The sequence below is a fragment of the Pneumocystis murina genome (assembly GCF_000349005.2).
Source record: "Pneumocystis murina B123 chromosome Unknown supercont1.7, whole genome shotgun sequence".
Taxonomy (NCBI): Eukaryota; Fungi; Ascomycota; class Pneumocystomycetes; order Pneumocystales; family Pneumocystaceae; genus Pneumocystis; species Pneumocystis murina.
Window position 1 is genome coordinate 284,934 of NW_017802365.1, and position 26,523 is coordinate 311,456.

Sequence of the window (26,523 nt, forward strand, 5' to 3'; positions counted from 1 at the left end):
TTCTTAAGAAAAAAAGTATTTACTATTTCTTAAGTTTCTAACATCGAAGTTTCCCTAATTAAAGGTTAGTTAAAAAACAAATAATCGAAAATAGACCTTTTTTGGTAATGGGGGAAATTCTAGATCTATCCATACATGTATTAAGTCTTTTCTTTTTTTTTCGCTTTTAGTATTTGTTTCTATTGTACTTTCATTCTTTTCTTCCAAAATAGAGTTTGAATTCTCAAGGTTTAAATAATCTGTTTTTTTTGATGTAAAATCTGATAAATTAACTGTATTTTTTTCATCATTTGTTATACATATATCTTTTGTTGATAAATTTTCATATGTTTCCGATTTATTATCATTGTTTATTAATGATATTTTATTTGTTTCTTGTAATTTTTTTTTTTTAGAAGAAAGTATTTTTTTTCCTTCTTTACTACTCTTTGAAATGCTAATTAATGTTTTATAACCTTTATATCTTTCACGAAACTCATTTAATAAATTCTCCATAATGTTTTCTTTATGTAACTTAACAAATGTTTCCCTAAGTATCACATTCATATTGTCAATATCAGCAGCATGAGTCCAGTAAGAATCATGAACAGATGCAAAAGTAAGACCCGCATTTTTACATGAAACAGCTGACATTAGCATGTGAGTTGCATCAAGTGAATGAATAAAATTTGGTGGAAATGCCGTTTGTTGCTTTCGAGTATCAACAGGATTTATGTTATTAGGATCTGTAATGAAAATAGATTGAAGATTAGTTTTGATTTGCTTTCTAGATAATTTTCGATATGGCTGAACAATAGGTAAGTTGAGAGGAGATGTCCAAATCACACTTGTCATAAGATTTATATCATCAGAGAGGGATGTATTTATTGATTTTGATATTCTTTTAGCAGCCTCATTAAGCCATTCTTGTATTTTATGTGCTCCTGTAAACATTGATTTAAGAGAGAAAAATACCGTTTTTGCTAAATAAGATGCAAGATTCTATTTTTAATAAGTTAAAAAAAACTAATATATACACTTACAAATAGCATTTCTCTTGGAAGATCATTTATATTCTTTAATTGATTAAGAATTTGATTACGAGCTCCAACATAAGTGACTCCATAAACGTTTGTCATAACAGTTTGTTTGACAATTTTGCGTGTAATTTTTCCTTGTAAAAGAACAGCTAAATGATTTCCTTCTTTTGCGTCTTTTTGTAATTGCTCATTTACTAATTCTGCTACTTTAGTATATACATCATATGGTCGATTGCTGGGCTCAAGATTTACTTGTCGTGCACCTAAAATATCCCCTCCTAGTGCTGCATAGTGTTGCAGTCCATTGCATGTTCCATCTTGATGTACGGGAAGACGAGATTTGAATTTATATGGATCTGGAGAACGAAGTGCTGCTGTAAGTTCAAAACAGGCAGCTAAAGTTTGCCAAGGATCATCAAATGTTAGCCACCATCTAGAACCCTTTAAAAGATATAAGTTTAATGTAATGGAATAATATGAAATGTATATTATACCTTTAATGGATTATCTGCTGAATCAAAAATATTTTTGAGATTCTCGGTAGTAAATGCTTCTCTTTCTATAAAACTTTCTTTATCAAATCCACAAACATTTGCCAAATGAATTTTAAGCCATCTTAGACCTGATTCTCCTATTTCCTTTGCTTCATGGAACGTTAATAGTCCTCTACAAAGATCATTTCCAAGATGATTAAAGTGCGGTGGTATAGGATAGGCTCTTCCTCTAAAATCTAAATTATGAGGAAAATACATTTTTTCATGAAGAAACTGATAGCAAAAGTAAGTTATATATATATATACAACAAGGAAATCTCCTACAGCTCTAGCTATTTCTAATTTATAGTTGATATCGCATCTTATAGACTGTTTGTTTTGAGCGTCTCTTGCGATCTGCTTGCATAGAACTTGCCATGATATTCTTTCTCCTGGATCTTTGCTTGTAGGTTGTGGTGGAAAAGTTATATCCGAGTTAACAGGTGGTATTTCTGCAAACTCTTGTCCAGAATTCCAAACTTCACTAACTACATCGAATACCGGCCGGTTTATGGCCCATGCAGTAGAACCAAGAACATCTAAACCTTCAAATATTGATTTTAAATTATTCCTTTCAGATGCTGTTTTTAAATAGTTTATTTGTTCAGGTGAATCACGGGATCTCATTACTATCGATTTACTTAAATAATACCCCCCTGAGTCCCATGAGATCCATGGTTTAGGCTCAACTAACATAGGTAATAATCTAGGATGAATGTTCCCACGTAATGGTTGAGATCCAAGCTGTTTCATAAGTTGATCATTTAGCTTAATTACGCCAAGTTTTCTTCCTTTTTGATATTGATAAGTATGATAAAATGCTGGTGTTTTTTGCGAAATATTTTCATTTTCCGTTTCAGTAATTACATCAATTTTTGCAACATGCATAAGTATAGAAACTAATATAGAGCCGATTTTCGCTTTAACAGTCACAGGCCATTTTGGATATATCTCAAAATTAACATTATTTTGTGTTTTATATAATGCACTTTGAAATTGCCTAGGATTTCCAAAAATTTGAGAAAGATTAATATCTTTTCCAAGAATGTTTTTATTTTTTTTTAGAAGTTCTGATGCATATTCTTTTTCTATAGATTTCCCTACACTGAGAATTGCTCTTGCAGTTCTCATTCCTTGAGCGATTCCACCAGTAGAATGAAGTCTAAGAATTTCCAAAATAGTTATTGTGCCCAACTTTTCAGGTGAAAGAAGCTGAATAAAGGGCCCGTATGACAATCTATCTGTTTCGGTATTATTTGAATTTCTTTTATTTGAAAGATTATTAATTGCATTTTTACAACGCTCTATTTCTTCTTTTATTAAGGGAATCATAAGAGAATGCCATTCAAATAACAAGGGATTAAGAGTTTTGCTGAAACTAAGGCCTCCTCTTTGTACTAATTGTTCATGGTCCCATTTCCACCTTTCTAAAGCAGTATCTAATGCGTTGTTTTCTAACAGCCTTTGACGGGCCATGTTAAAAGAAGTAGAATGGAATTCTCCAGAAAGATCTTTAATGTCGTAATTTATTTCTGTATTGGGGTCTGTTAATGGTCTTAAAGTTTTTTTAAGTAGTTGTAATCCTGGGCCAGAAACACAAGTAGAAAGCAACTCTGGGACATTCTCAAGAGGATGAAATAAATATGTATTTGTGCTTCCTTTTTCGTCAACATCTACCACTTTTTTTAGTATATGACGATATTCTTGTTTTAGCTCAGAGAAATTGATATTCATAATCTAAACTATTAATTTAATTTTCTTGAATATATTATGTCCCACCTTGAAAATATTTAGTATTTCTTGATGATCTAAAACAGAACTTTCATTAAATATTTTTCCTATGTTTTCTTTTTTTTTTAAGTGCCATAATTTATTAAATCCATTAATTGTGATTTTAGATTCTTCTGGATCTTTAATATATAATGCGGCTTTTAGCATGAGAGCAAATGTTGTTTCATTTCCAATAATATTGTATTTTTTTTCTAAATCATGAAAGCATTTATTGATACTTTCAAAATCTCCTGTTTTTTTGATTTTATCAACTAAAGCTTGTAGATATCGATTGTGAATTTGGATAATAAAAGACGGTTCAGCTTCATGTGAAAGACGATTCATTAAAATATATCCCCTATTTAAATCACCTGTAGAAACGCATGCATCAAAAACTGCAAGAAGTTCGTTGTTATCATAGAAAGTAATTCCACGAGGAAGCCCTCCTTTATGAAATTGAGTAGATTGCTTAGGAATAGGTAGAATAATTATAGGACTTTTTTTCTCTAACGAAATATTTATGTTTTTTGAGGGTTCTGATTCTTGAAAACAATTATATTGATTATGAATATGTTGAAAAAAATTAAACTTGACATTTCTTTTCTTAATAATATTTGTTAAATAAAAATAGTATCTCATCCGTTTGAATATTTTTGTGCATGTTGGTAATGTGTTAAAGATATTAATCATTTCTAAAATTTTTCTATTTTTTTTTAGAACAAATGTGATATTTAATATTAGACATCTTTTAATATTCTTTAAGGCTTTTCGGAATAAAAATATAAATCTTCTAGTATCATACAACTCATTTTATTTTTTTTTATTCTCATAATTTATAGAGAAAAGCTATAAAATAATACGTTTCGAGTTGTTAAAAATGTATATTTTAAATAATAGAGAAGCTTCTCTAATATTGTATAGTATTAATGAAAAAAGTATTTTTTAGGAAAAATATATGTAGAAAATTATTTTAATGGATTTTTAAATTTTTGAATAAGTATTTTTAAGAAAACTTTCAAAGGTTAATTTACATTCTTTAAAGTATACATAATGATGAATTACATGAAGAGTTGAAATGATAATAAATATATTTAGTAGAATGCACTTTTATATGGTTGTAAATAGATGATTTGCTTAATTTTTGAAATCTTGAATTTTCGTCAGTGTTAAAAATCATCTTTAGATAGTATTATATGAATTTTTTGAATATTTTTGAAATTGAGTAAATTAATAGAAATAATAAATATTAATTAAATTTTATCATAAAAATACTGCATATTTTTAACTTTGTGTTTTTAATGTTTATAATTTTTGAAGGGGTTTACCTATATAGTAAAATTGTGTCAATAATAATTTACAAATTTTTCAATAGAATCATAATAGAAGATTTTTTAAAATGGTTAGTATTTTTTTTTTATATACAAATTTTCTTCTGTATGATTTTTACATGCTATACTAAGACACTCTTTTTCCATCTCCTGAATTATTTTTACTTCAATTCCATGTTTTTTTAGTGTAGATATGCCTGTACACTGTACAAATGTGTTAGGTTCCCTAACTCCAAGTATAACCCTTTTTATTCCTGAATGAATAATCCTATCAACACAAGGCAATTTTCCTGATAAACGTATACTGCAAGGCTCCATTGTAGTATATATTTCTGCCCCAATAGCAGTCTTAATATCTGAAAGTTTCATTAAAGCGCATTCTTCAGCGTGAGTATTATTGGGTAATTCTCTAGAAAACCCTCTAGATTCTATTTTCCCATTTTTTACAATTATGGCACCAACACAAAATGCTGTCTTTATTGGAATACATTTTTCTGCTTCTTTTATTGCTTCTTTCATGAAATATTGATCTTTTTGTTGAGTCATAATTTTCATCAATTTCGATATTAAATTAAAAAAATGTCTTTTAGGTCTTTACAATCTTTCAGAAAAGAAGAGAAAAATTTGACTAAGAACATAGATCTTGGTAATTTGAGGCCAGGATTAGAAGTATTACAAGAAAAAATAAATGAGTAAATGATGTATAAAAGAATGTGTTTTATATTAACTTTTTATTAGTGATATATTTTCAAAAATTTCTGATGAAAAACTTTTTTCTGTTGATTTTAAAGGTGATATTAGTGTTTGTGAAAAAAGGGAAGATGTTAAGTGTTTAAAAAATGATGAAATGTTATCTTATAAATCACCTATTTTATTTTTATCAAATTTCTCTGAAAAGGATCTTAAAAATGTAAATAAATCGAAATCTAAGAAACAGATGTGGAGAAATATGTTAAATTCTGAAGATATTTTCTTAGGAAAAAATAGTCAGAAACTTAATAATTTATTGAATAATATTAAAATTTCGGATCAAATATCATCTAACGATTCAAAGTTATATGATATATGGAAAAAAGACAATAATCCTCAGAAGTTATCATTAGTTAATTTCTCTCTTCAACAAAGATTTCCAAAAATGCCTTCTACTTTGCAGCATAAACCACTTTCTATATCAAATAATGTTCCTAATGTAGAAGTGGCTAATGCGGGGATGTCATATAATCCTTTGTTTCAAGAATATAAGAAGTTGATAGATAAGGAATCTACTAAGGAGCTTTTAAGAGAAATAAAAAATGATCAAGAAAGGAGGAAAAAATCATTTAATGTTTTTGAGCAGGATTCTATAAAGAATAAAGATCCAGAAAGTCTATCTGAGAATAGCAATTTTACAGAAGAGGTTCATAACTGTCTTATTAATCGAAAGTCAGTAAAAAAAACAAGAAAGCAAAGAAAAAAAGAGGTGAGGAGAAAAAAAGAGGTACTATTGGAATTGTATTATGGAAAGATTTTTAATGTATATAGATTTGCGAATATAATGAGAAAAGACGACAGAAGAAGCAAATAAAGGATTTGAATTCTATAAATAAAATTGTAAAATCAATAGAAGAAAAAGCAAATAGTCAAAAATTAGCTAATATTAGTGATTCTATACATGAAGTTAGGTTTAGGAAGAAGTCCAGAAAACATGGGTAAATATTTTTTATATTTTATAATTTGGATTAAGTATTTTTAGTGCATATGTACGTCCATTAGAAATTCAATTATCTGATGAACTTAGTGATTCTTTTCGATTGTTTAAGGTTTTTCCTTTTATACTATTTAAGGCCTTCTAATGTTTTATAATTTTATAGCCTGAAGGTAATATATTTATAGATCGGTTTATAAGTTTGCAAGAAAGAGGGCTTATAGAAACAAGATATCCTGTAATTTCTTACAGAAAATATCCTAGACGCTATGTAGAAAAGTGGAATTATAAAAGATTTAAATTATGATATATTTGTGATCAATAATTAATATTTTAAATAATATATTTTTAATTTGAATTTTTAATTTTTGTAAATTTTGAATATCGGAGTTTTTTTTTCAAGAGAATGAGTTATGTTCAAGAAAATATTGTTCATAAGATGACTTCAGAGCTTATGCAAGGAACTTGCTTGAGTTCTTTTGCATTTGAAAATCAGGCTCATGAAATTTTTTGCTGTCAATGTGGAGTACCAATATCGTAAATTTTGTTTTTATGATTGTTTTTTTTAATAATAGTAGTCCAAATTTATCAACAATGTGTATAGATTGTATTAAAACTGGTATTGATATTACTGAGGGTATGAGATAGTTTATTATGATTTCATTTTTTTATGACTTTAATGAAGGAATATCTAAAGAAAGTATATTGTATTCTTGTCGAGAATGTGGAAAATTTTTGCACCTTCAGAATCAATGGTTATCTGTTCAGATGGAAAGTAAAGAGTTCTTATCTCTTTGTTTAAAGAAAATTCGTGGTTTAAACAAAGTATATTATAGAAAAAATTTTGTATAAATTTGAATTATTTCCGATAGGTTAGGTTGATAGATGCATTCTTTATATGGACAGAGTCGCATTCTCGAAGAGTTAGAATTAAGGTGACCATACAAAAAGAAGTATATTATTTCTTTTTGATTATATAGTTTAATTCTTTATTTTAGGTAATGGTATCTACAATTTTGCAGCAGACGTTCGAAATAAAATATACTGTAATGTATCAGCAATGCCCTGATTGTTTCAGGATGTATTCTGCTCATACATGGAAGGCTCTTGTGCAGGTTAGACAGAAAGTTAATCATAAAAGAACTTTTTTATATCTTGAACAACTTATTTTAAAACACTCTGCTCATAAAGATGCTTCAAGCATTAAGGAGATCAAAGATGGTCTTGATTTCTATTATTTAAATAGAAATCATGCTATTAAGTTGGTAGAATTTCTTAGTACTGTAGTACCAGTGAAAATTAAGAAAAGTGAAGAGCTAATATCTACTGACGTTAAATCGAATATTAGTAGTTATAAATTTACGTATTCTGTAGAGATTGGTAATTTTTATTTCTTAATATATATAGTTTTAATTTTTTTAGTTCCTATCTGTAAGGATGATTTGATATGCTTGCCTAAAGAGTTGGCTAAATCTTTGGGAAATTTAGAGTAAGTCATTTATGATATTGCAATTTTTAATTTTTTAGACAGCTGGTTCTGTGTTACAAAGTAGGAAATTCTATTCATGTTATTGATCCAAGAAATCTTCAAATTGGTAATATTATTCCAGCTATATATTGGAAATTTCCTTTTTTTTCTCTTTGCGATGTTAAAGATTTGGTAGAATTTGTTGTTTTGGATGGTATATTTTATGTTTTATATAATTGCTTTTTATATTATTTTATAGTTGAATTAGTTGGACCAGTTAGTGGCAAATTTGTATTAGCAGAAGTCTTGGTTATTCGGTCATCTGATTTGGGTTTAAATAATTCATATTTTGTTCATAGTCATCTGGGTTCTATTTTAAAAGCGGGTGATACCGTTTTGGGATATTATCTTGAAAATTTAAATTTTAATAATTTAACTTTTGAGGCTTATCAAGAAACATGTGCTTATGTTCCAGAGGTTATTTTGGTAAAAAAAAGTTATCAGAGTAAAAGAAAGAAAAGTAGAACAAGAAATTGGAAACTTAAAAGTTTTTTTGGAAAAGAAAGAAGGTAATTGATTAATTATTTGATGTTTGTGTAGAAAATAATATTTTAGTGAAATTAATGAAAAAAAACATGATCATACATGTTCTGAAGAAGATTATGAACGTTTCCTGCAAGATCTTGAAGAAGATATTGAGCTTCGTCAAAAGTAAAACAAAATTGATATTATTATTGTTATTAAATTTAATTTAGTGTGAATTTGTATAAAACAAAAACAAATTGTAAAAAAATATCTATGAATGTGGACATCGAAGATGAAACGGAAAGTAGTGATGAATTTCCTGAAATAGACGTTAATGAATTAGTAAGTATTTTAATTTATTTCAAATAAAATAAATAATAAATTCAAGATTGATGAAATTGAGGAAATGAATATTTCTTCTGAAGAAATGTAAAATATTTTATGTTTAATAGTTATTTATTAGAAAATCTTATCTAATACTTTGTTTATTTCGTTTTTTATATCTGTGGATATGTTATTAATTATAGCTTCTCGTTGTTTAAATTTGTATTTAGTTCTTTTTTCTGAATTAGATGATATATCTTCATTGGTTTTTCGTTTCTTGTTCTTTATGTTTTCAATCATTTTACCATGTTCATAGTTTTTTATATAATTTTGATTTTCCCGTTTTGTGCGAGAAATTTCTGCTCTTAATTTCGATGCTTGAGAAGCACTTTTAGATGCTAACTAATATTAAAATGGAATTTATGAAGTTTAGGATTACCAATTTGTTCTTGTAAATGGCTCCATTTGAATTTGGGTAAATATTTTATATTCCATATATCATCGTGATAATATGTCTAAAAGGAATAAGTTGTAAATATTTAAATAAAATATTTCTTACACTTGTTTTTCCTCCAATAATTGTTGTATTCAATGTATCGGCGGCTAATTTTGCCTTTTTTTTTTCTTTAAACTCAACCCATCCTTCAGTATATTTCTTTTTTTTGTTTCCTTTATATCTAATTCGTTTTATATAACTTTTATAATCTTCTGGTGCTAAAAAAATTCTTCCTATTTCTCCATATTGTGAAAGAAGACGTCTAATTGTTTCTGGTTTCATAAATGGTGGTATTTTACTAAGATATACTATTCCAGATATTTTCGATTTTTCTGAAGCGTCAAGAACTTTTTTTGTTAATGTTTTTCCACAAAATAATATCTAATATTTCTAAATTGTAATTCTTATATTTATATTTTTTTACTGTTTCTATAGCTTCTTTATTAGTTTTTGATAAAGTGTTATCTATATCTATAGTAGATTTTATATTTGATTTTTTGCTATTATTTAAAGAGTCGGAATTATTAGTTTTATTTCTTGAATTCATATTGAGAATTATAGGAATATCTCGACTATTTGAATTACTTATTTATATTATATTTTTATATTTTTATTTTTTATTATTTTTTGATTTTTAAATTAATTCAATGAATTTTTATGTAATGGAAAAAATTTATCTCTAATATTTTATTATGTTTTTTTTTTGAATTTATGGATTTTAGTTGAATATATTTAAATGGCAATTTGTTAAATTTAATAGCTATTGTATATTAAAAATATGATAAAGATCTAGTATCTAATAGTTTTTTAAAAATATTTAGGGTGATATGGGATTTTTAAAAATTTCTAATATATTATTTTTATTAGAAATGATATTTTTTATTTAGAGATATAATGAAAATATTTTAATTTAAAATGTTCTGTAATTTTTTATATTTTTATATGAATAGAAAAAAAAATTAGATAATTTTTGACATTTTGATAATTTTGCAATTTCCCCATTTTAATACTGTATAGTTAATTTTATAGTAATTTTTGTAATTATTAATTTTAATTGATAATATTTAAAGATCATTTAAATTTCTTAAAACTAGTATATGATTGATGTATATATTTTATTGTTTTTAAGAAATAATTTATAACCTTTATATTTAAATTTAAAAAAAAAAATAAATGCATTAAATATAATACTTAAATACAACTATATACCTGTTTATTTGAAAATTTATAAAAATATTGAACAACTATAATTTAGGTAAATTTTTTTTTTTTTCCAATAAATACTGATATTTTGTCTGTTCTCTTGATTCGCGTTCTTTTAAAAATTGTACATCATTTTTTAAAGAATTTAATCGTTTTGGTAAGACTATCTTTTCTGAAAGATTCAAATTTTGGAAACAATACAATTCCTGTTTAGCAAGAGAAATTGCTTCAATAGAATTATATATTTTTTTTGATATTATTTTAGAACGTATTTGATATCCACTAAGAAGGACATCAAGCCTTTTTTCAATTTTATTACCATTATTTGCCTCTTTTGATATATTTTCTTGAATAATCTAAAAAAATAAGCTTTATATATATCTTAAAATTTATATACTTTCCAATAATTTTTTAAATCATCTAGGGAGTTTTTTGAACTTTTTTCTGGATCAGAAATAAAATTATATAAATTTTTCCTTTCATTTATTAATCTCATATAAGGGTCAATAGTTATAGAATTATATTTATCAATTTCTTTTTGAATTTCATTATTTGCATGATGCATAAGATCATTACTAATATTATCTATAAAATGTGAAGTACCTATTATTTTATCCTCGAGTATAGGATATCTCGAAGTATCATAAGAAAGAAGTTTTATCATCTCTTTAGTAATTAATAATTCTGCACCTTGAGCAGGTTCAAGCCATTCCAGAAGTAATCTCATATCAATAATTGGAGGTCGTGGTAAACCTTTTTGTATTACTTTGCTTTTTAAATCTAAAAAATTTTGTTTTTCATCAAGTGTTTGATTTTTTTTTTCTTTTTCTTGGGCATCTTCCTCAATAACTGATTGTTTTGGTTTATCGTTGTAATCTTCTTCAATAGGAAGTTCCAATTCAAAGTCATTCAAGGGTTTTGGTAATGATGAAAATTTAGAGCGTAAATATTCTTTTTGAGATTTTCCGTATAATTCCTCTTTATCTGTAAATTCAGCTGAGTTTGGATCTCTTTGATTAATATTAAAATTATCTCTTGGAGTTCTAAATGGAGTGGAATTTGGCTTAATTGATGCATTTCTTTGATGAAATGACATAGCTAATGGATTAGGTGTAACCGGTGTGTTTCTTAAAGCACCCTTATTAAAATCTGTTTCTACGGGTTGATGAAGAGGCGTATTTTCATCGCCAAATAAAGAAGATTGTTGTTGAGTTAATGCTCTAAGGTTTTTTGCTTCAATAAGTAAACGATCTTCTGTATTTTGTATAAATATTGAAAGTGTACGTAATATATATTATTTACCTTGTAGTGGTGTTCGTGGTGTTCTTATTGAAATTGATGTATTTATTTGGGAATACTGACCAATAAGTCCTTTTGTAGCCTCGTTTTCAGTCATAGAAACCAAAGATCGTGCATAATCACCAGATTTGCTTAATTTTATTACTTCATCAATCTCGTTATCATTGATTTGAGGTTCTGGTAATATTAGTTTTCTTCTTTTACTAAGTTGCTCTGCATCTTTTAGCTTTTGTATATTTCTAGCATTTTCAGAAGCTTGAAAAGCTGCTGTTACTGATTTGCTAAATTCTTCTTTTTTACGTTTTTTTTTATCTGTATCTTCTTGATCTTTTTTTTTTCTGTCAAATTGAGATAGATCTGCATTATTTTTAATTGCTTCGTTCATTAATTGTTCTTCTGTTGTATCATAAAATCCAAGTGCTGGTTTTTTTTCAAAGGGTATGTCTGCATTATAGTCCATTTGTCCCTTTTTTCGATGATGAAGTTTAATACTATTACATTAATTAGTAGATATTATTTTATTTTTATTATTAGTATTTATACTTAATTCCAGCAGCTTTTAGTTCTCTTCGTTTCTGAAGTACAGCTAATCGACGAGATTCTTCAAGTTGTTTTTCTCGTGCTTTTCGTTTAGCTTTTTTTCCTTGAGTATTGGCTAGTCGAGCTCTTGCTTCACTTAACATTTCTTTCTCATCCTCATCCATGTCCACTGCATCTGGCAAAGCAGGTTTATTTTCAGGATTGGGATCAATTTCACCTGGTCGAAGACGTCGTACGTCATCTGCTGTTGGAGCAGATGTTTCGCACCCCGGACCACCAAGATTCATAGTAGAATCATTGGCCTCCGCATCATCAAGGAGTCTCTGATATCTTTCAAGGCATTGCGTAGCAGTTCTACCAACTATAGTGGCAATAGTTCTCCATTGCGTTGGCATAAGTTTTGCAAGATGCAGTAGTTTTTCATCTTCTTCTTTATTCCACTCAATCTTTCAAATATTAACCAACCCTTTCAGAATCTTATATAATAGTATTTATTACTTTTTTAATTCCTGGATCAAGCCACTCATACCATCGTGCTTTACATTGTTTAGCTGTTTTACGAACAAGAAGACTACTAATTCGTGCCTATATACGAGTAATTAGAACAGGAAAAAGCATCTACGGGAAATATACCCATTGATTTTTTCCATATTTACTTACAGCTGCTTTTAATATCTAAAATAATTTAAAAATTGCTAGACAAACGATTTATCTTAACTTCATCCTCAATATTTTTCCAAATACCCCCTTTTACAGCTGGAGCCATTTCATAAAATTGCTGTAAATGTACTTATTTCTTAGTATTATATACGTTTTTATTTTAATTATAAAAGTTTTTATTTTTTTAATTTTTTTTTGATACGAAATCTAAAAATGTGAAATTTTGTAATTTAAATGAATTTTTGAAAATATATATTTCATTAAAGTATATTATTTAATGATTTTTATAAAACGATTTAAAAAATGTAAAAATTGTTGATTTTATATATGAAATATAATTAATTTGATATAGATTGTTAAAATAAAAATTTGGTTAAAAATGTTATATGATTTTGATTTTTAAAATTCTTTATAAAATGTATCTATTTTTAGCAAAAAAAATATATATACATATATATTAATTATAAATTATATTTTTAAATATAATTTTTAAGTTATCTGTTCTGAAAGTTATAAAAACTGTTGTATTTTTATTTGCAATAGGATGTAAGTTTTTAAAAAAAATGGATTATGTTGAGACTAAATTATTTATTATAAAATTCAATTTTTAAAAAAATATTTGTATTATTAATTTTATATTAATTTAATTTAACATTTTATAAAAATATTTATTCTATATTTAATGTATATTAGATATTAAATTTATGTACGGACATAATTTCAACTATAAATATAAATTATATTTTTACTTTATTTTATAAAAAGGATTTATTAAAAAATTTTAATACTTTCTATTCATTTTTTAAAATAGTAATGTTGAATTATATATATTACTATTACTGATTTAATAAATTTACGTATAATTAAAGTAATAAAAATATTTATTATAAATGTTTTTCTTATGGATTACTCAAAACTTAATTATGTATTTTTTAATATCCAAGTTTTTAAATATTTAATACGATTTAGAAATTTTATAAAACAATGTTAAATATTAGACATAAAATCCGTATATTTTATGTAAAGTATTTATATATTAACCAAATGTTGAACTAGTATGAGCAATACGTTTTTGTTTTGATATCCTCCATTCATCTTGATCCGTTGCAAATCTATTATATAAAGGCTCAATTTTCTCTCTTTGTTTTGATTTTGATATTTTATTTTGATCTGCTATTTTAAAAAATGCAGGGGCTTCTTCGACTAGCCATTTAGGTTCTATAGATGTTACACAATGCATATACTCTTTGGTTGTAGCAATAAGTTCATGATAAATAACCCATTCAACTGGTTTACCAAAAATTGAAGATGATGGATGAATATAGACCGGAGTTCCTTCAGCTATAGTCTTGTATCCTTCATGGGCATCTTTTTTGCTTGCATGGCTAAAAAATCCTGATATTAATGCTCGACGAACTCTATCATAATTTTTCCCACATGATATAACGTCATAATTATATCTTTGAAAAATGCTTAATAATTGCTGTCTTACATCTTGTGCCTTTCTCATACTTCTAGCTTGTATAAAATTTTCATAACACCAGGCGTTTGAAAATGAATTAGATTTCCATGAATTATAGACTGCTAAAAGTGTTAAATGGTCACCTTTTATAGTTAACCTTAAATTGAGTATATAATTTAAATGTTACCTTCTGGTTGATGAAATCTAGCTTTTTTTTCATCTGCTTGTTGCTGTTTATCTTTCGGTCTATAAAATACAGTTTGGACTGAAAGCATAGCAACTATACTAAGCATTTCTTCCGAACAATTCATTTCAACAGATGCAATTAATACTTTAGCAAGAGATGGTACCATAGGAAAGTCTGCCATTTTCCTACCTAATCTTGTTAAAAGTCCTTCATTGTCTAAAGCTCCTAAAGCATATAGCTGTTCTAAAGCAGCTAACATACTTTGAACTGGAGGAGGATCCATGAAATCAAAATGAAGAAGATCGTTGATTCCCATAGCTTTGAGCATAATAATTGTATGTGCCAAGTTCTGTCTTTGTATTTCAGGAATAGAATTAGGAAGCATTTCATTATGATAAGCTGCTTCTGTATAAAGTCTATAACATTTTCCAGGACCTGTGCGTCCGGCTCGACCCGCTCGTTGTCTTGCTTGTGCCTGAGATATTGGAGTTATCACAAGATTATCCATTCCAAGTTTAGAATCGTAACTATTTAATTTAACAAATCCCGGATCAACTACATAGTATATTCCATCAATTGTAATAGATGTTTCCGCAATATTTGTTGCGATAACAACTTTGCGGCTTCCAGGAGGTGCTGGTTCAAATATTCTACTTTGTATTTCACTTGGTAATGTAGAATAAACCTAAATAGATTAGAAAAAATAAATATTAAGATGGACGTAATACTGGCAAAATAATGAGTTCGGGTACATGTGAACCCAATGCTTTTACGCGTTTATAAAGAATTTCACAGCTAGTATCTATTTCTTCTTGACCTGTAAGAAATAGCAAAATATCACCAGGAGGTTCTGATAGATGAATTTGCATTACTGTTATTAAGGCTGCATCCAAATAATCTTTTTCTGGCTCTTTTGTATATAATATTTCTACAGGATATGTTCTTCCTGGAATAGTAAAGATTGGACAGTTATAAAAATATGAAGAAAATTTTTCAGCGTCAAGTGTCGCAGATGTAACTATTAATTTTAAATCCGGTCTTCTTTTTAAGGATTCTATTTAATTAGTACTAATAAATAAATAAATAAAAAATAAGATTTACTTTTAAGTAGACCAAAAAGAACATCAGTTGCAATCGTGCGCTCATGTGCTTCATCCAATATGATCACGGAATAACTTTTTAAGTCGGGATCTATCAAGCATTCACGCTGAAGCATTCCATCCGTCATATATTTGATTTTTGTTTTGGAACTAGTACAATCTTCAAAACGAATAGTATAACCAACTTCTTGACCTAAGCGACATCCTACTTCTTCTGCAACACGTTTAGCAACCGACATTGCTGCTACTCTACGAGGTTGAGTACATCCGATTTTGCCATTATTTGCAAAACCCTCTTCAGCAAGATATTGAGTAATTTGAGTAGTTTTTCCTGAACCTGTATCTCCAACAACTATAATTAACTGATTCTAGAGTTGTTTAGATTTAAATAATAGGAATCTATTTCACACTTTACGTATTGCTTCAACAAATGACGTTCGAAGCTTGAATACAGGTAATGCTTGTCTTTGTTCAGTAATACTTAAATTAGTTATTTTTCCAAATGATGTGTTTTTAGAAAATGTTGCTTTTTTCCAATCAGGGATATCATTTGTTTTCTTATATAATGTTGTATTCTTTAGGTCCTGAGCAAAAGTTTTTTCTCCGTGAGCCATTGGGTCTAACCATTGTGCACTCAAATCTTGAAATTCTTCTCTACTCGCTGCTTCACGTTCTTGTTGACGTAGTTCTTTTCTGTCTTTTGCCAATTGTTCTCCTTGCATTGCTGCCCTATTCATAGACCCATTAGGGGCTTTTACTATTCTTATTGGACTCAATTGAAGACTTCTCTTTGTTTGTCCTGCTAAAAATGGAGGTTCTTCATCTCTTACTTCAATATCAATGTCTTCGTCATCTTCTATATCATCTCCTCCATTGATATGTAAATTATAATCATCATCTAGTTCTGGATAATCTGCTGCTGAAATAGCTCCTGATGCCATTAGCTGTTTTATTTCCCAACGTTCATATGAATTTAGACGCTTTCTTTGTTTTATTGGATAATCTGAATCTTCATCTTCTATTACTGGTATATCTTGATAATTCTCTGGAAAATTTCCAGATATTTTTAAAAAATCTCTATCTGTCACTTTTTTGGATAAATTTAAGTCTTTTCCGGTAGATTGATCTACATCCTTCATTGATAAACTTATACGCCCATTTTGATCTATTTTTATTACTTTAACCATAACGTTTTGAAATTTTGATACAATATCCGATGGATGATTTACATGTCCTCTTTGTATGGATGAAATATGTACTAGTCCTGAATAAATTGAATAAATAGTATAAAAAAGTAAAAAACAAAATTTTACCATCCACTTTTCCATGAACACCATCCAAAGTTACAAAAATTCCAAAATCCTTAATTCCTGATACTTTTCCCTAGTAAAGGATCAGTATAATAATAAATATTATAAGATATTTAACGCTATAGATTTTATATAATTCTGGTTTTTTATCAAGTTTTTTAGAATAATTATTAGCTGGTACTTCATTATTTATTTTCCTATGTTTTTTATGTTGATAATCTTTTTCATATATAGGATTTTTATTTTCATGTGATACACGACGTTTTTTCTCTGTATTAATGCATATTTCTTCATTTTTGTTATTGGTTGGTTCATTAAGTTTCAAAAAATCTTTATTATTTGTATGAATATCTGTTTGAGGTACTTGATACCAGTCAATTTCCTTATCTGGAATTGATAGCCCCTTGAAAATTTTAGATTTCACATCATCAGTACTGACATTGTCATTATTTTCGTTATTAGTTGTATTTTTATTTTTTTCTACAGATTTTGGTTGTATTAACAAAATTAAACGATCAATATTTTCTATAAATGAAGATGTAAAATCTGCTCCTGCATCTTCCAGTTTAGTTTTAAAATCATTTAAAGAATCTGAAATAGAATGTAAATGAATAATAAACTCCACTAAGTTATCATCTTCTATTCCCACGTGGTTAACAAGTTCTCGTGTTATAATATTTATTAGATTCAATTTTTCAAGTTTTTGAAGTTCATCCATAATAAAAAAAATATGCAGGTATTATAAAAAATATGTATTTATATTAAAATTATAAAAATTTTGAAAGTTAATATTTTTTGTGTAAAATTTTAAATAAATGTTTTTTTTAATTTTTATAAATTATGTAAAAAATATCGATTCATTTTTGTAAACCTAGGATTTTAAAATAAAATCCTTAAACTTATTTATTTATATTTATAGACATGCCTATACCATTTATAGCACATTTGATTAATTTATCTCCTGTGTTTTATGAAAAATATGTTTTTACTAATATTCAAAAATATATTTCATTAATAATATTATTTTATCTTTTAAAAAAATGCTTTTCTGGAGCAAATAATAAGACAGACAGGAGATTTAATGGAAGTGTTTTTCTCATTACTGTATGTTTAGTTTATGTATTATTGCTTTTTATAAGGAATTTTAGGGTGGAACTTCTGGAATAGGTGCAGAAGTTGCAAAGGAGTTAGCTAAGAGAGGTGCTCATATAATTCTTCTAGTTAGATCTTGTTCTGATTCTTGGACAATTGATTACATTAATGATTTAAGAGCCCGGACTAATAATCATATGATATTTGCAGAAACGTGTAATTTATCTTCTTTGTATTCCATTCGGCAATTTGCTACTAAATGGATTGATAATATTCCTCCAAGAAGGCTTGATATGGTAATATGTTGTGCTGGCGTGATGTTGCCTCCGTTTAAGCCTAAATTAGTTACTGAGGATGGTGTTGAACTGCATTGGGGTATTAATTATTTAGCACATTTTCATCTTTTAAATTTGATTTTTCCGGCATTACGATCTCAGCCTCCAGGAAGAGATGTTAGGGTAGTTCTTACTATTTGTTCTACTTATATGTTAGGAGATTTAGATCTTATGGATTTGGAATTCCATCGAAGGGGATATCCTTCATCACGTCCTTGGAAATGTTTTGGAGCATCAAAAATTGCTCTTATGAATTTTGCAAGAGAATTCCAGAACCGCATATCTAATTATAAGAGACCAGATGAGTTTCCAAATAATGTGCGTTGCTATGTTGTAGATCCTGGTTTTGTAAGATCTCATATGACGCTTCGTTTTTTAAGTTTTGGGAGTTTATGGGGACTCCTTCTATATATCATTATGTGGCCTTTGTGGTATATTGTTTTAAAAAGTTGCAAGCAAGGTGCTCAAAGTTTGTTATATTGCATAATGAGTTCTGAATGCGGAACTGGTCAAGGAGGAAAATTAATAGTTAAATGTTCACTGAGAGAGTAAGTAGATCTGTATTTTTTAAAAAAAAAATTAAAAATTTAAGTATTAGTACAAAAAAATATATTAATTCTGATATTTCAAGTAGTTTATGGAAAATTACTGAGACATATATTATGGATGTAGAGAAAAAAGAAGCAATAAAACGTAATATTTTAAAGAAAAAATGTAAATAATCTAGATATGTTTCGAATAATTTATTTATATGTTTATATGTTTATAATATTTATATTTTTATATTTGCATATAAATTTAATTTTTTAAATCGATAATTTAAAAAAATTAAAAAAGTTTAGATTATGGTAAAAAATTGTGAAAGTATTCTTTATATACTTAAAATAATATTAAATAGATACCTTGCTTCTCTAGATTACCTGAATCCCTTATATTTCCTATACAAACAACTTCTAGTCAATCTGTCAAAACTATTCATGATACTTTTAGATTTGGTCTTAAATCTTCAGAATTAGATATTAATTCGTATCATGATTTAGAGGTTTTTCTAAAAAGATGGAAGTATGAGGAACATGAATCGAAAATGGAATTGTTAAATAGAATTTTTGGCATTTCAGAACCTATTCGTCGTAAAATGGAATTGAAGATTATTGATTCTGTATGTATTTGTTATTTTTATTATTATTGTTATATGATATATTTGAGTAGGAATTTAGGCCTATCATTTTTGGAAGGTCAAGCAATATTCATCATGATATACTTACTGGAAATGATAGTAGTGTAGATATTGATGAAATTTTCTTAGGTTTTATAATTTTTTAATTATATAGTTACTATAGTATTTAACAAAATTAGGTGATGAGGATTGCTTTGTCGATTTCCATAGTGAATTGGAGAAAAGAATATTTATACAATAATTTTTAGAAAGCTTTAAATGGTATTAGCCTTTAAAGTTTATAATAATAAAATAGAATATTAGGATTCTTTCTATTCCATTATTATATGAGTTCAATTGGATTTTGATGTGAATATATATAATGATTAAATGTTTGGTTTAGATTAGAATATTTTAGATAGGTTTATTTTAAAATGTATTAAATATTCTTTGGTAAAATAATGTTTATATTATTACAAGTTCAAAAAATGTTAATTCATAATTGAAATATGCTATAGATATTGTTTTTGAGAAATATTTTTGAAATTTTGTACTTTAATGATAAAATCGAAAATAAAATTTCATTTTTAATGTTTTATTATAACATTGAAAGTTTAATAGCTTTTATTTACTAAAGATATTAATAGCTTCTATTATTAAAATATCAAAATATTATTAAGAATTATTTAATTAATTTTATTTTAGATTAAATCATTCTCAATAATAAATAAGTTTAATCAAACCTAAGTTATTTAGCATTTTTTTGTTAATTAAGTTTCTAATAGTCTATATGATAATTTCTTTAATGCAATTAATTTTAAATTTGTGTAAGATTTTGCTTAGATAGAATTTTAATATTGAAATTTTTTGTGTCAATTTTTTTAAAATATTTTTAAAATTATAGATTTTTAATATGAATTAGTATCTATGTTATATGCAATAGATTTAAGTAGTTGAAGTTAGATTAGTATTATAAAGTATTCCGATATTTTTTCATATTTAAAATGAATATATTATAAATAATATGGAAAAATGCTTTGAATTTTTTTCAAGTTTCGATAATTTACTCAGAAAATATTAGATTATGATTGTTTATTTTTTTATTAAACTACACTGACTGATTCCTTAAGAAATCTATTGATGTCAAATAATATAACTGTTGATGATTTGAGAAATTTAATTAATGCTAAAATTTATTCAAATCGTTCCCTTGTTTTAATTGGTAAATATAATAAATATATGATATTTAAAGATATATTATTAGGTTTAAAAAAAATTTTAGATTTTTTTATGGATTGTGAGATACGCTTTTATGAAAATTTAGGAAGTTCTTCAGTATTATTATCTTATTTTAATACGGAAGTTCCATGTAAAGAAATTTTTGAACTTTGGATGTATTTTCATCAGGTCATACTATTTTAATATTATTATTTTTTAACATGTTGAAAGAACAATGATTTTCCTATTGTTTCTCTTATTTTGGAAATATTGATTTTTGTAATACGAATTATTGGATTACTAGGTAGTTATACAACAGGCAATAAGATTATTAAAAGAATTTTGGATTTTCATATTAAATCTATTTATCGTAATTTGTCCTCCAATATAGATATTTTGGTTATCGGGACTTTAAGACTTTTAATTGAAATGTCATGCTTTAATTTAGGGTCTTTTGTTTTAGAGATTTTTAAATCTTTTGATTTCTCGCATAAGGTTATTTCTAAAATAATGAAGGTATTTTTTTGTTAATCAGTAATTTTAGAATTAAGTTTTAAATAGAATTTTTCTAAGGTTTCAATTAATACATCTTCACGAATTAATGCACGGTTTTTGGCTTTTGAGACACCTAGAACTTTTATGATTAGGTTTATATTTTGTTTTTTGGAATTTGGCCCCATTTCTTTGAAATTAGAACTTTTTGGTTATAAAAATATTTTTTATGATATCTTTTCTGGTCTTGTTAAAGATGATCTAAGTTTCATGCAAAAGGTGTTAGATATTATTCTTCAATTTGTTATTTTTGAGAAAGGTATACCTCGTAGTATAAAAATGTCGATATTTAATGAGAATGTTTTGAATGAAGTGAGTTTAGTTATGTTAAATAATTAATATTTAAAGTATAGTTAATTGCTTTATATTCTGAGACGGATGATGGAATCTCACGATCTATGGCTATACATAATTTTTTGATATTATTATGTACTAAACATGGAATGGGTATATGCTTTGAATGCAATGGATGGTATCCAAAATTGGAAACTGATTTTAAAAAAAATAAGAGTCTTTTAATATACAATAAAAATTTATCATCTTTTATATTTAAACTCAAAATAACTCAGGATATTCTTCAACAGGAATTGTTTTTAAAGATATGTCAGGCGTGCCCTGAATTGATTGCATATTGCGCGCCACAATTTAGTCTCAATATTCGTTTTGAACCTCATTTAACAATATCTTGGTTAAGTATATCTTCTGTATATCAGTCTCTTGTTCTTTTACCTATCCCACTCATGACTTTTTCTTCTATTTCTTCTGAATTAATTCTTACTACTATTTTAGAAAATATTATTCCTTCAGCATTAACAAAGGTATCGCTTAGTTCAGGATTGAAATATAATAGTGATTTGGTTGTATTTTTTACGGCAAATTTGATTTTGTCTTCAATAAATAAATATCGTCAAATAATGACTATATTGGATAAAAAAAATGATTTTAATATGAAGACTTTTGAATGGAAAAAAAATCGATTATTGTTAAGAAAAATGTTTTTAAAACGTTTGCCTGATATTCGTGTTATTTTTTTTGTATTCAAGTCAGTTTGGGGAAAATCTAGTAATCTTTTAAAATTTTCTGTGATAAAACTTTTTGTATATTATATGGAAACCTTTCCTGAAATTATTTTTTTTGGAAAATATGATTATTCATCAATTTTGATAAAAGGTTTTTCTGAAATATCGGAAGAAGCTTCATATGGTTCTCTTATTCTTTATTATTTATTTCGTATATCTTATAGATTTCTTCCAATATCTAAATGGTGGAATAAAAATCAAGGTATATTTAGTATTTAATTTATAATTTTCTAAATTTATAAGAATTCTCGGAGACTATATTTACTACTTTAGTCAAATTTTATCTTTCTTCAAGAAATAATGAGTTTAGAAATGAATATAAAAATCTTATCTCATCTTTGTTGATATCTTCAAATGCATTTTCTATTGCACTACGTATGGATTCTGCAGAATTGATATTAAAAACTTTAGATGATGTAAAATGCTTTACTAGTAGGGTTAATATTATAGTTGATTTTTTAGGTGATAGCCTGATGCTTTATATGAATTCTCCTTACAAATACATGGATTATTTGGTCTCTTTTATTTTTGATTATAAATTGGAAATTAACGGGAGATTTCCTAGTTTAGTGTTAATTGTATTAATAGAGCAATGGGATTATTTTTTTAAATATTCTATGTCTTCTGATGATGATAAATTTTTGATTGCGTCATGGTTGTCTAGAGTTCTTGGATTTTTTACTTTGAATGAAGATATTTGGGAAATTTCAAAAAAAATATCTTGGAAATTAACGAAATCAATGGAAGAACGATCATTTGAGATTGCTTGTATATTTAATGAAACAAAATTATATACAGAGTTTTTAGAAAAATCATTTTTAACTGGAGTTTGCTCAAAAGGCTCCAGTTTTTGTTTAGTTACTAAAAAGTTTCAAAATATTTCTTTTGTGAATTATAAATATTCATGGTATTATCCTTTATTTAGTTATTTTTTTCTGATTGAATAAAAAGTGTTTCTTTATCTGATAATTTTATTTTAATTGATTTTATTTTGCATGGAGGAATATCACAGTTATACATTCATTTTGATAATATAATACATTATATCCGATATAAATATATTAATGTTTGTTTATTGGATGTCATTGTTCTGAAGATGATGATTTATGTCCTTTTTTTTGATAATAGGGAAATTATATATGATTTTAATGATGTTATTTTAAAATATTTTAAAATAATTAGATCTATTGGTGATGTTTTAAGGGACACTAAAGATTATGATAGATTTAGGGAAATTATAATTGAAAAAAACAGATGGCTTGACAATTATTTAAATTTTGGATCTAATTTCAGTTCGTTTAAAATACGGATTTTTTCAAAGGGTAGGATTTTTTTACTTTTTTTTACTATTTTTGATTTAATCAAAAGAATTTATATATCTCGTTATAGACTTTATAGAACCATTGGACTCATGTTTATTATTTGAAATTATGAATAAAACATATGAGAATTTTATAGAAGTACTAACTGATGATTCAATAAGAATTCTATCTTTATCTTCTGATGAGGTAAAAGAATAATGTCTTGCAAACTTTTTAAATTTTATAGTGGAATGAAATTTTTTTATTATTAGAGCCATATTGGTCAAAAGATCGGTTTTCTGAAATATGGGCAGAAGTTGTGAAGAGATATATACAACAAATACATGCTTTTGGTGATACACGTTCTGATATCTTAGATTTTTTTACTCTTGTTTTTGGTCGATTTTTCACTGTGAACAATATTGAAATTGTTACAATTTCTGATTTCGTTTTAATTTTAAATACAGGACTAAAAAACGGATATTCTTTGAATCATATATTTGAGCTTTTAATAGCTAAAATTTTTTCTTTACCTGATGATTCTATTTTTACTTTCTATGAGTTTATAGGTAATGTGTTTTTTTTAATATTTCAAAATACGGAAAATATCTTCTTTTCAGACTTGGTCAGTAAAATTTGTTCTAAATCTTCTGTTTTTCTTGAAATTATGACTGAAAAAGTATGTGAAATAGTAAAGAAGTATGAAAATATTTCTACTTTTTCGCCTTTTTTTTTTCCTAATTTATTATGTTTTATTAATGCATATATTTTATGGAAAGATTATTCATTACAGAAAAAAAAACTTATAACAGATAAATTAAATCATCATTTTGTATTTTTGTTGCAGTTTATTAAGGATGATTTATTAAACGGGTTTCTTGATCAAAATGAAAAGGGTTTTATATTATTCCAGATTTTGTATCAAAGTATAAAACTAAATTTGTTATTTGAAGATGGGAAAAATATTCTTGATAAATTATGTATAGGTTATAATAATATAATTTTAAGTAAAAGATCTGTTGAAATGATAGAACTTGTGGCTTATAGGTATGGAAATGAGATTGTTGAAAAATATATAGGAATTTGGTTTAATAATATTATAAAATTATTGATAGAATATTTTTCGGATGATATAAAGCTTTCTGATGATTGTCTTGGTTTTATGGAATCTTTTGGTGAGTTAAATTGTATTTAAGAGATAAAAAAATTTGATAATTATTAGCTAATTATCTCAAATCATCGGGGAAAATGTTATCGAAATATGTCTCGCAGAGTCTTTTGATTCTTTTAATAAAATTTGGACTTAAAAACCATATACTATTATATAATGTAGTTAAATTTATTTATTATGTTGTTAAGGAGTTTAAACATAATGTAAGTTTCATATAATGTTAAATATCTGTATTTATATTATGAAGATAGAAGATTCTACATTATTTGTATCGCTAATTTTGTCTAGTAGTAGCAATTGGAATGATATAAATACCAACTCTGCTATTTTTTTTGAGCATAGATTAATTATTGTTCAATTACTTCATTATTTAATTTGTAATTTGTCTACTCATATATCTTTATATATAATTGAAAGTATTTATAATGTCTATACAGGTACTACGAATGCTGTTGATGTGATTTTATTGGATATCTTGCAAAAATATGAGGAATTTGTTCGACATAATTTTTTTAATAAAAAAATTATTCTTAATATTCAATCTGAGACCAAGAAAAATATACCGCTTGAAATTTCTTTTGATACGGATGACATTACTGTTTTTTTATCTTCTGAGATTCTTAAAAAAAGCATATATTCTTTTCCTATTATGAAAGAATCTTTATTGGATTTTTCTCAAATATATAAGGATGATTTATGGTTATATTGCGATGTAATTGAAAATGTATATGATTTTTCTTTTTTTCTTCCTCTTGTTCTGGCATATCTTATTTCTAATGAACATATTTTAATTAAGTTTTTGATTGATTCTAATATATTAGGATATGTTTTGATATCTTTATCTTCTGATGATAGAACCATAAGAAAAATGGCGTTAACTGTACTTTCTATGTTTGAAAATAAGGTTTCTTGTGTTTCTTTGTATTTTATTATTTAAGATTAATACTCTAGATTATTTGTTTCTCTGAAAAAAATCAAATATTGATGTTTTTTCAACTACTGAAGTCATCTATAAGTCTTTCTGGTATGGAATTGGAACCTATTCCCTATGTTGTTTCCCTTTTTATGGCGTTATCTATACAAATAATAATTAATCCTTCTCATTTTTTGTTTGATGAAGTTTGTCGTTTTTACTTACAAAGATCAAAACTTGATTTCCATGATATTCCTATATTTTTTAGTCTTTGGAATTCGTCGAGTGATTACTATAAGCAAAGTAATTGGCTAATGTCGTTTTTAAGTTCTGGTTTAAGGACTCTATCGGTAATATTTTTGAATTACTTGGATACATGATGTTTAAAATAGCTTAGGATTATAATATATATAAGAAGAGACATATTTTTGAACTTTTGTGTTGTTTATTCTCTTCTGAAATTGTTACTAATGATATTCGTTTTAAAATTATTAAACTTTTTTGGTTTGCTTCAAATATATATGAAGTTAATGTTTCTTTGGTCCGTGATTATGGCATACTTTCTTGGATTGATCAACAAATTGCTATTTGTAAAGATGGAACGCTGAAAATAATGTTAGAACGATTGTTTTTACGTTTTCATCATTCAAGGTTAAGTAATCTATATAAATATAAGTTGAATTTATCAAGAGAAAAAAAAAAATTGTAATATAAATTAGCTCAAGAAATTATAATCTATCTATATAAATAATTTAAATCTATTAATGAATTTGATATCGTTTTGACGTTCGATAAAAT

The 26,523-nt window shown here is 26.1% G+C and overlaps 10 protein-coding genes across 10 annotated transcripts; 5 read left to right on the plus strand and 5 right to left on the minus strand.

Moving 5' to 3' along the window:
* Positions 1–3: 3 nt before the first annotated feature.
* PNEG_02746 (hypothetical protein) lies at positions 4–4,012 on the minus strand (the record flags this gene model as incomplete). Its single annotated transcript, XM_007876586.2, has 6 exons — positions 4–54; positions 97–981; positions 1,023–1,460; positions 1,514–1,786; positions 1,838–3,289; positions 3,332–4,012. The coding sequence occupies 6 exons, from the start codon at positions 4,010–4,012 to the stop codon at positions 4–6; spliced, it is 3,780 nt and encodes a 1,259-aa protein (XP_007874777.1).
* Positions 4,013–4,719: 707 nt separating this feature from the next.
* On the minus strand, positions 4,720–5,276 carry PNEG_02747 (hypothetical protein). Its single transcript, XM_007876587.1, has one exon. It carries the CDS (start codon positions 5,203–5,205, stop codon positions 4,723–4,725), a length of 483 nt encoding a protein of 160 aa, XP_007874778.1. The 5' UTR covers positions 5,206–5,276; the 3' UTR covers positions 4,720–4,722.
* PNEG_02748 (hypothetical protein) lies at positions 5,230–6,641 on the plus strand (the record flags this gene model as incomplete). The annotated part of the gene is made up of 5 exons (XM_007876588.1): positions 5,230–5,342; positions 5,389–6,127; positions 6,172–6,338; positions 6,383–6,449; positions 6,501–6,641. The coding sequence occupies 5 exons, from the start codon at positions 5,230–5,232 to the stop codon at positions 6,639–6,641; spliced, it is 1,227 nt and encodes a 408-aa protein (XP_007874779.1).
* A 99-nt stretch (positions 6,642–6,740) lies between these two features.
* PNEG_02749 (hypothetical protein) lies at positions 6,741–8,760 on the plus strand (the record flags this gene model as incomplete). The annotated part of the gene is made up of 11 exons (XM_007876589.1): positions 6,741–6,871; positions 6,913–6,971; positions 7,020–7,159; positions 7,207–7,287; positions 7,333–7,714; positions 7,757–7,823; positions 7,862–8,016; positions 8,062–8,371; positions 8,418–8,513; positions 8,558–8,669; positions 8,716–8,760. The coding sequence occupies 11 exons, from the start codon at positions 6,741–6,743 to the stop codon at positions 8,758–8,760; spliced, it is 1,578 nt and encodes a 525-aa protein (XP_007874780.1).
* Positions 8,612–9,765, minus strand: PNEG_02750 (hypothetical protein). The gene is made up of 4 exons (XM_007876590.1): positions 9,572–9,765; positions 9,211–9,528; positions 9,091–9,166; positions 8,612–9,049 (listed from the first exon to the last, which is right to left on the minus strand). The coding sequence occupies exons 1-4, from the start codon at positions 9,692–9,694 to the stop codon at positions 8,787–8,789; spliced, it is 780 nt and encodes a 259-aa protein (XP_007874781.1). The 5' UTR covers positions 9,695–9,765; the 3' UTR covers positions 8,612–8,786.
* Positions 9,766–10,391: 626 nt separating this feature from the next.
* Positions 10,392–13,032, minus strand: PNEG_02751 (hypothetical protein; the record flags this gene model as incomplete). Its single annotated transcript, XM_007876591.1, has 7 exons — positions 12,908–13,032; positions 12,823–12,864; positions 12,688–12,774; positions 12,193–12,635; positions 11,653–12,140; positions 10,748–11,604; positions 10,392–10,706 (listed from the first exon to the last, which is right to left on the minus strand). Exons 1-7 carry the CDS (start codon positions 12,953–12,955, stop codon positions 10,392–10,394), a joined length of 2,280 nt encoding a protein of 759 aa, XP_007874782.1. The 5' UTR covers positions 12,956–13,032.
* An 853-nt stretch (positions 13,033–13,885) lies between these two features.
* On the minus strand, positions 13,886–17,626 carry PNEG_02752 (hypothetical protein; the record flags this gene model as incomplete). The annotated part of the gene is made up of 7 exons (XM_007876592.1): positions 13,886–14,454; positions 14,499–15,183; positions 15,227–15,552; positions 15,600–15,966; positions 16,009–16,862; positions 16,912–16,981; positions 17,027–17,626. The coding sequence occupies 7 exons, from the start codon at positions 17,624–17,626 to the stop codon at positions 13,886–13,888; spliced, it is 3,471 nt and encodes a 1,156-aa protein (XP_007874783.1).
* A 175-nt stretch (positions 17,627–17,801) lies between these two features.
* Positions 17,802–19,057, plus strand: PNEG_02753 (hypothetical protein; the record flags this gene model as incomplete). Its single annotated transcript, XM_007876593.1, has 3 exons — positions 17,802–18,012; positions 18,057–18,883; positions 18,928–19,057. Exons 1-3 carry the CDS (start codon positions 17,830–17,832, stop codon positions 19,055–19,057), a joined length of 1,140 nt encoding a protein of 379 aa, XP_007874784.1. The 5' UTR covers positions 17,802–17,829.
* Positions 19,058–19,180: 123 nt separating this feature from the next.
* Positions 19,181–19,753, plus strand: PNEG_02754 (hypothetical protein; the record flags this gene model as incomplete). The annotated part of the gene is made up of 4 exons (XM_007876594.1): positions 19,181–19,183; positions 19,234–19,494; positions 19,545–19,641; positions 19,692–19,753. 4 exons carry the CDS (start codon positions 19,181–19,183, stop codon positions 19,751–19,753), a joined length of 423 nt encoding a protein of 140 aa, XP_007874785.1.
* An 878-nt stretch (positions 19,754–20,631) lies between these two features.
* Positions 20,632–26,434, plus strand: PNEG_02755 (hypothetical protein; the record flags this gene model as incomplete). Its single annotated transcript, XM_007876595.2, has 13 exons — positions 20,632–20,713; positions 20,756–20,898; positions 20,941–21,225; positions 21,271–21,573; positions 21,615–22,542; positions 22,584–23,247; positions 23,292–23,662; positions 23,709–23,848; positions 23,889–24,816; positions 24,864–25,015; positions 25,060–25,716; positions 25,764–26,075; positions 26,123–26,434. 13 exons carry the CDS (start codon positions 20,632–20,634, stop codon positions 26,432–26,434), a joined length of 5,277 nt encoding a protein of 1,758 aa, XP_007874786.1.
* Between the last annotated feature and the right edge of the window lie 89 nt (positions 26,435–26,523).

Coding starts and splice junctions, on each gene's coding strand:
- PNEG_02747 (XM_007876587.1), bottom strand. CDS start 5,205: ATGAAAATTATGACTCAACAAAAAGATCAATATTTCATGAAAGAAGCA.
- PNEG_02750 (XM_007876590.1), bottom strand. CDS start 9,694: ATGAATTCAAGAAATAAAACTAATAATTCCGACTCTTTAAATAATAGC. Junction 9,529..9,571: donor ATAAAGAAGCTATAGAAACA/GTAAAAAAATAT, acceptor TAGAAATATTAG/ATATTATTTTGTGGAAAAAC. Junction 9,050..9,090: donor CCATTTACAAGAACAAATTG/GTAATCCTAAAC, acceptor AATATTAGTTAG/CATCTAAAAGTGCTTCTCAA.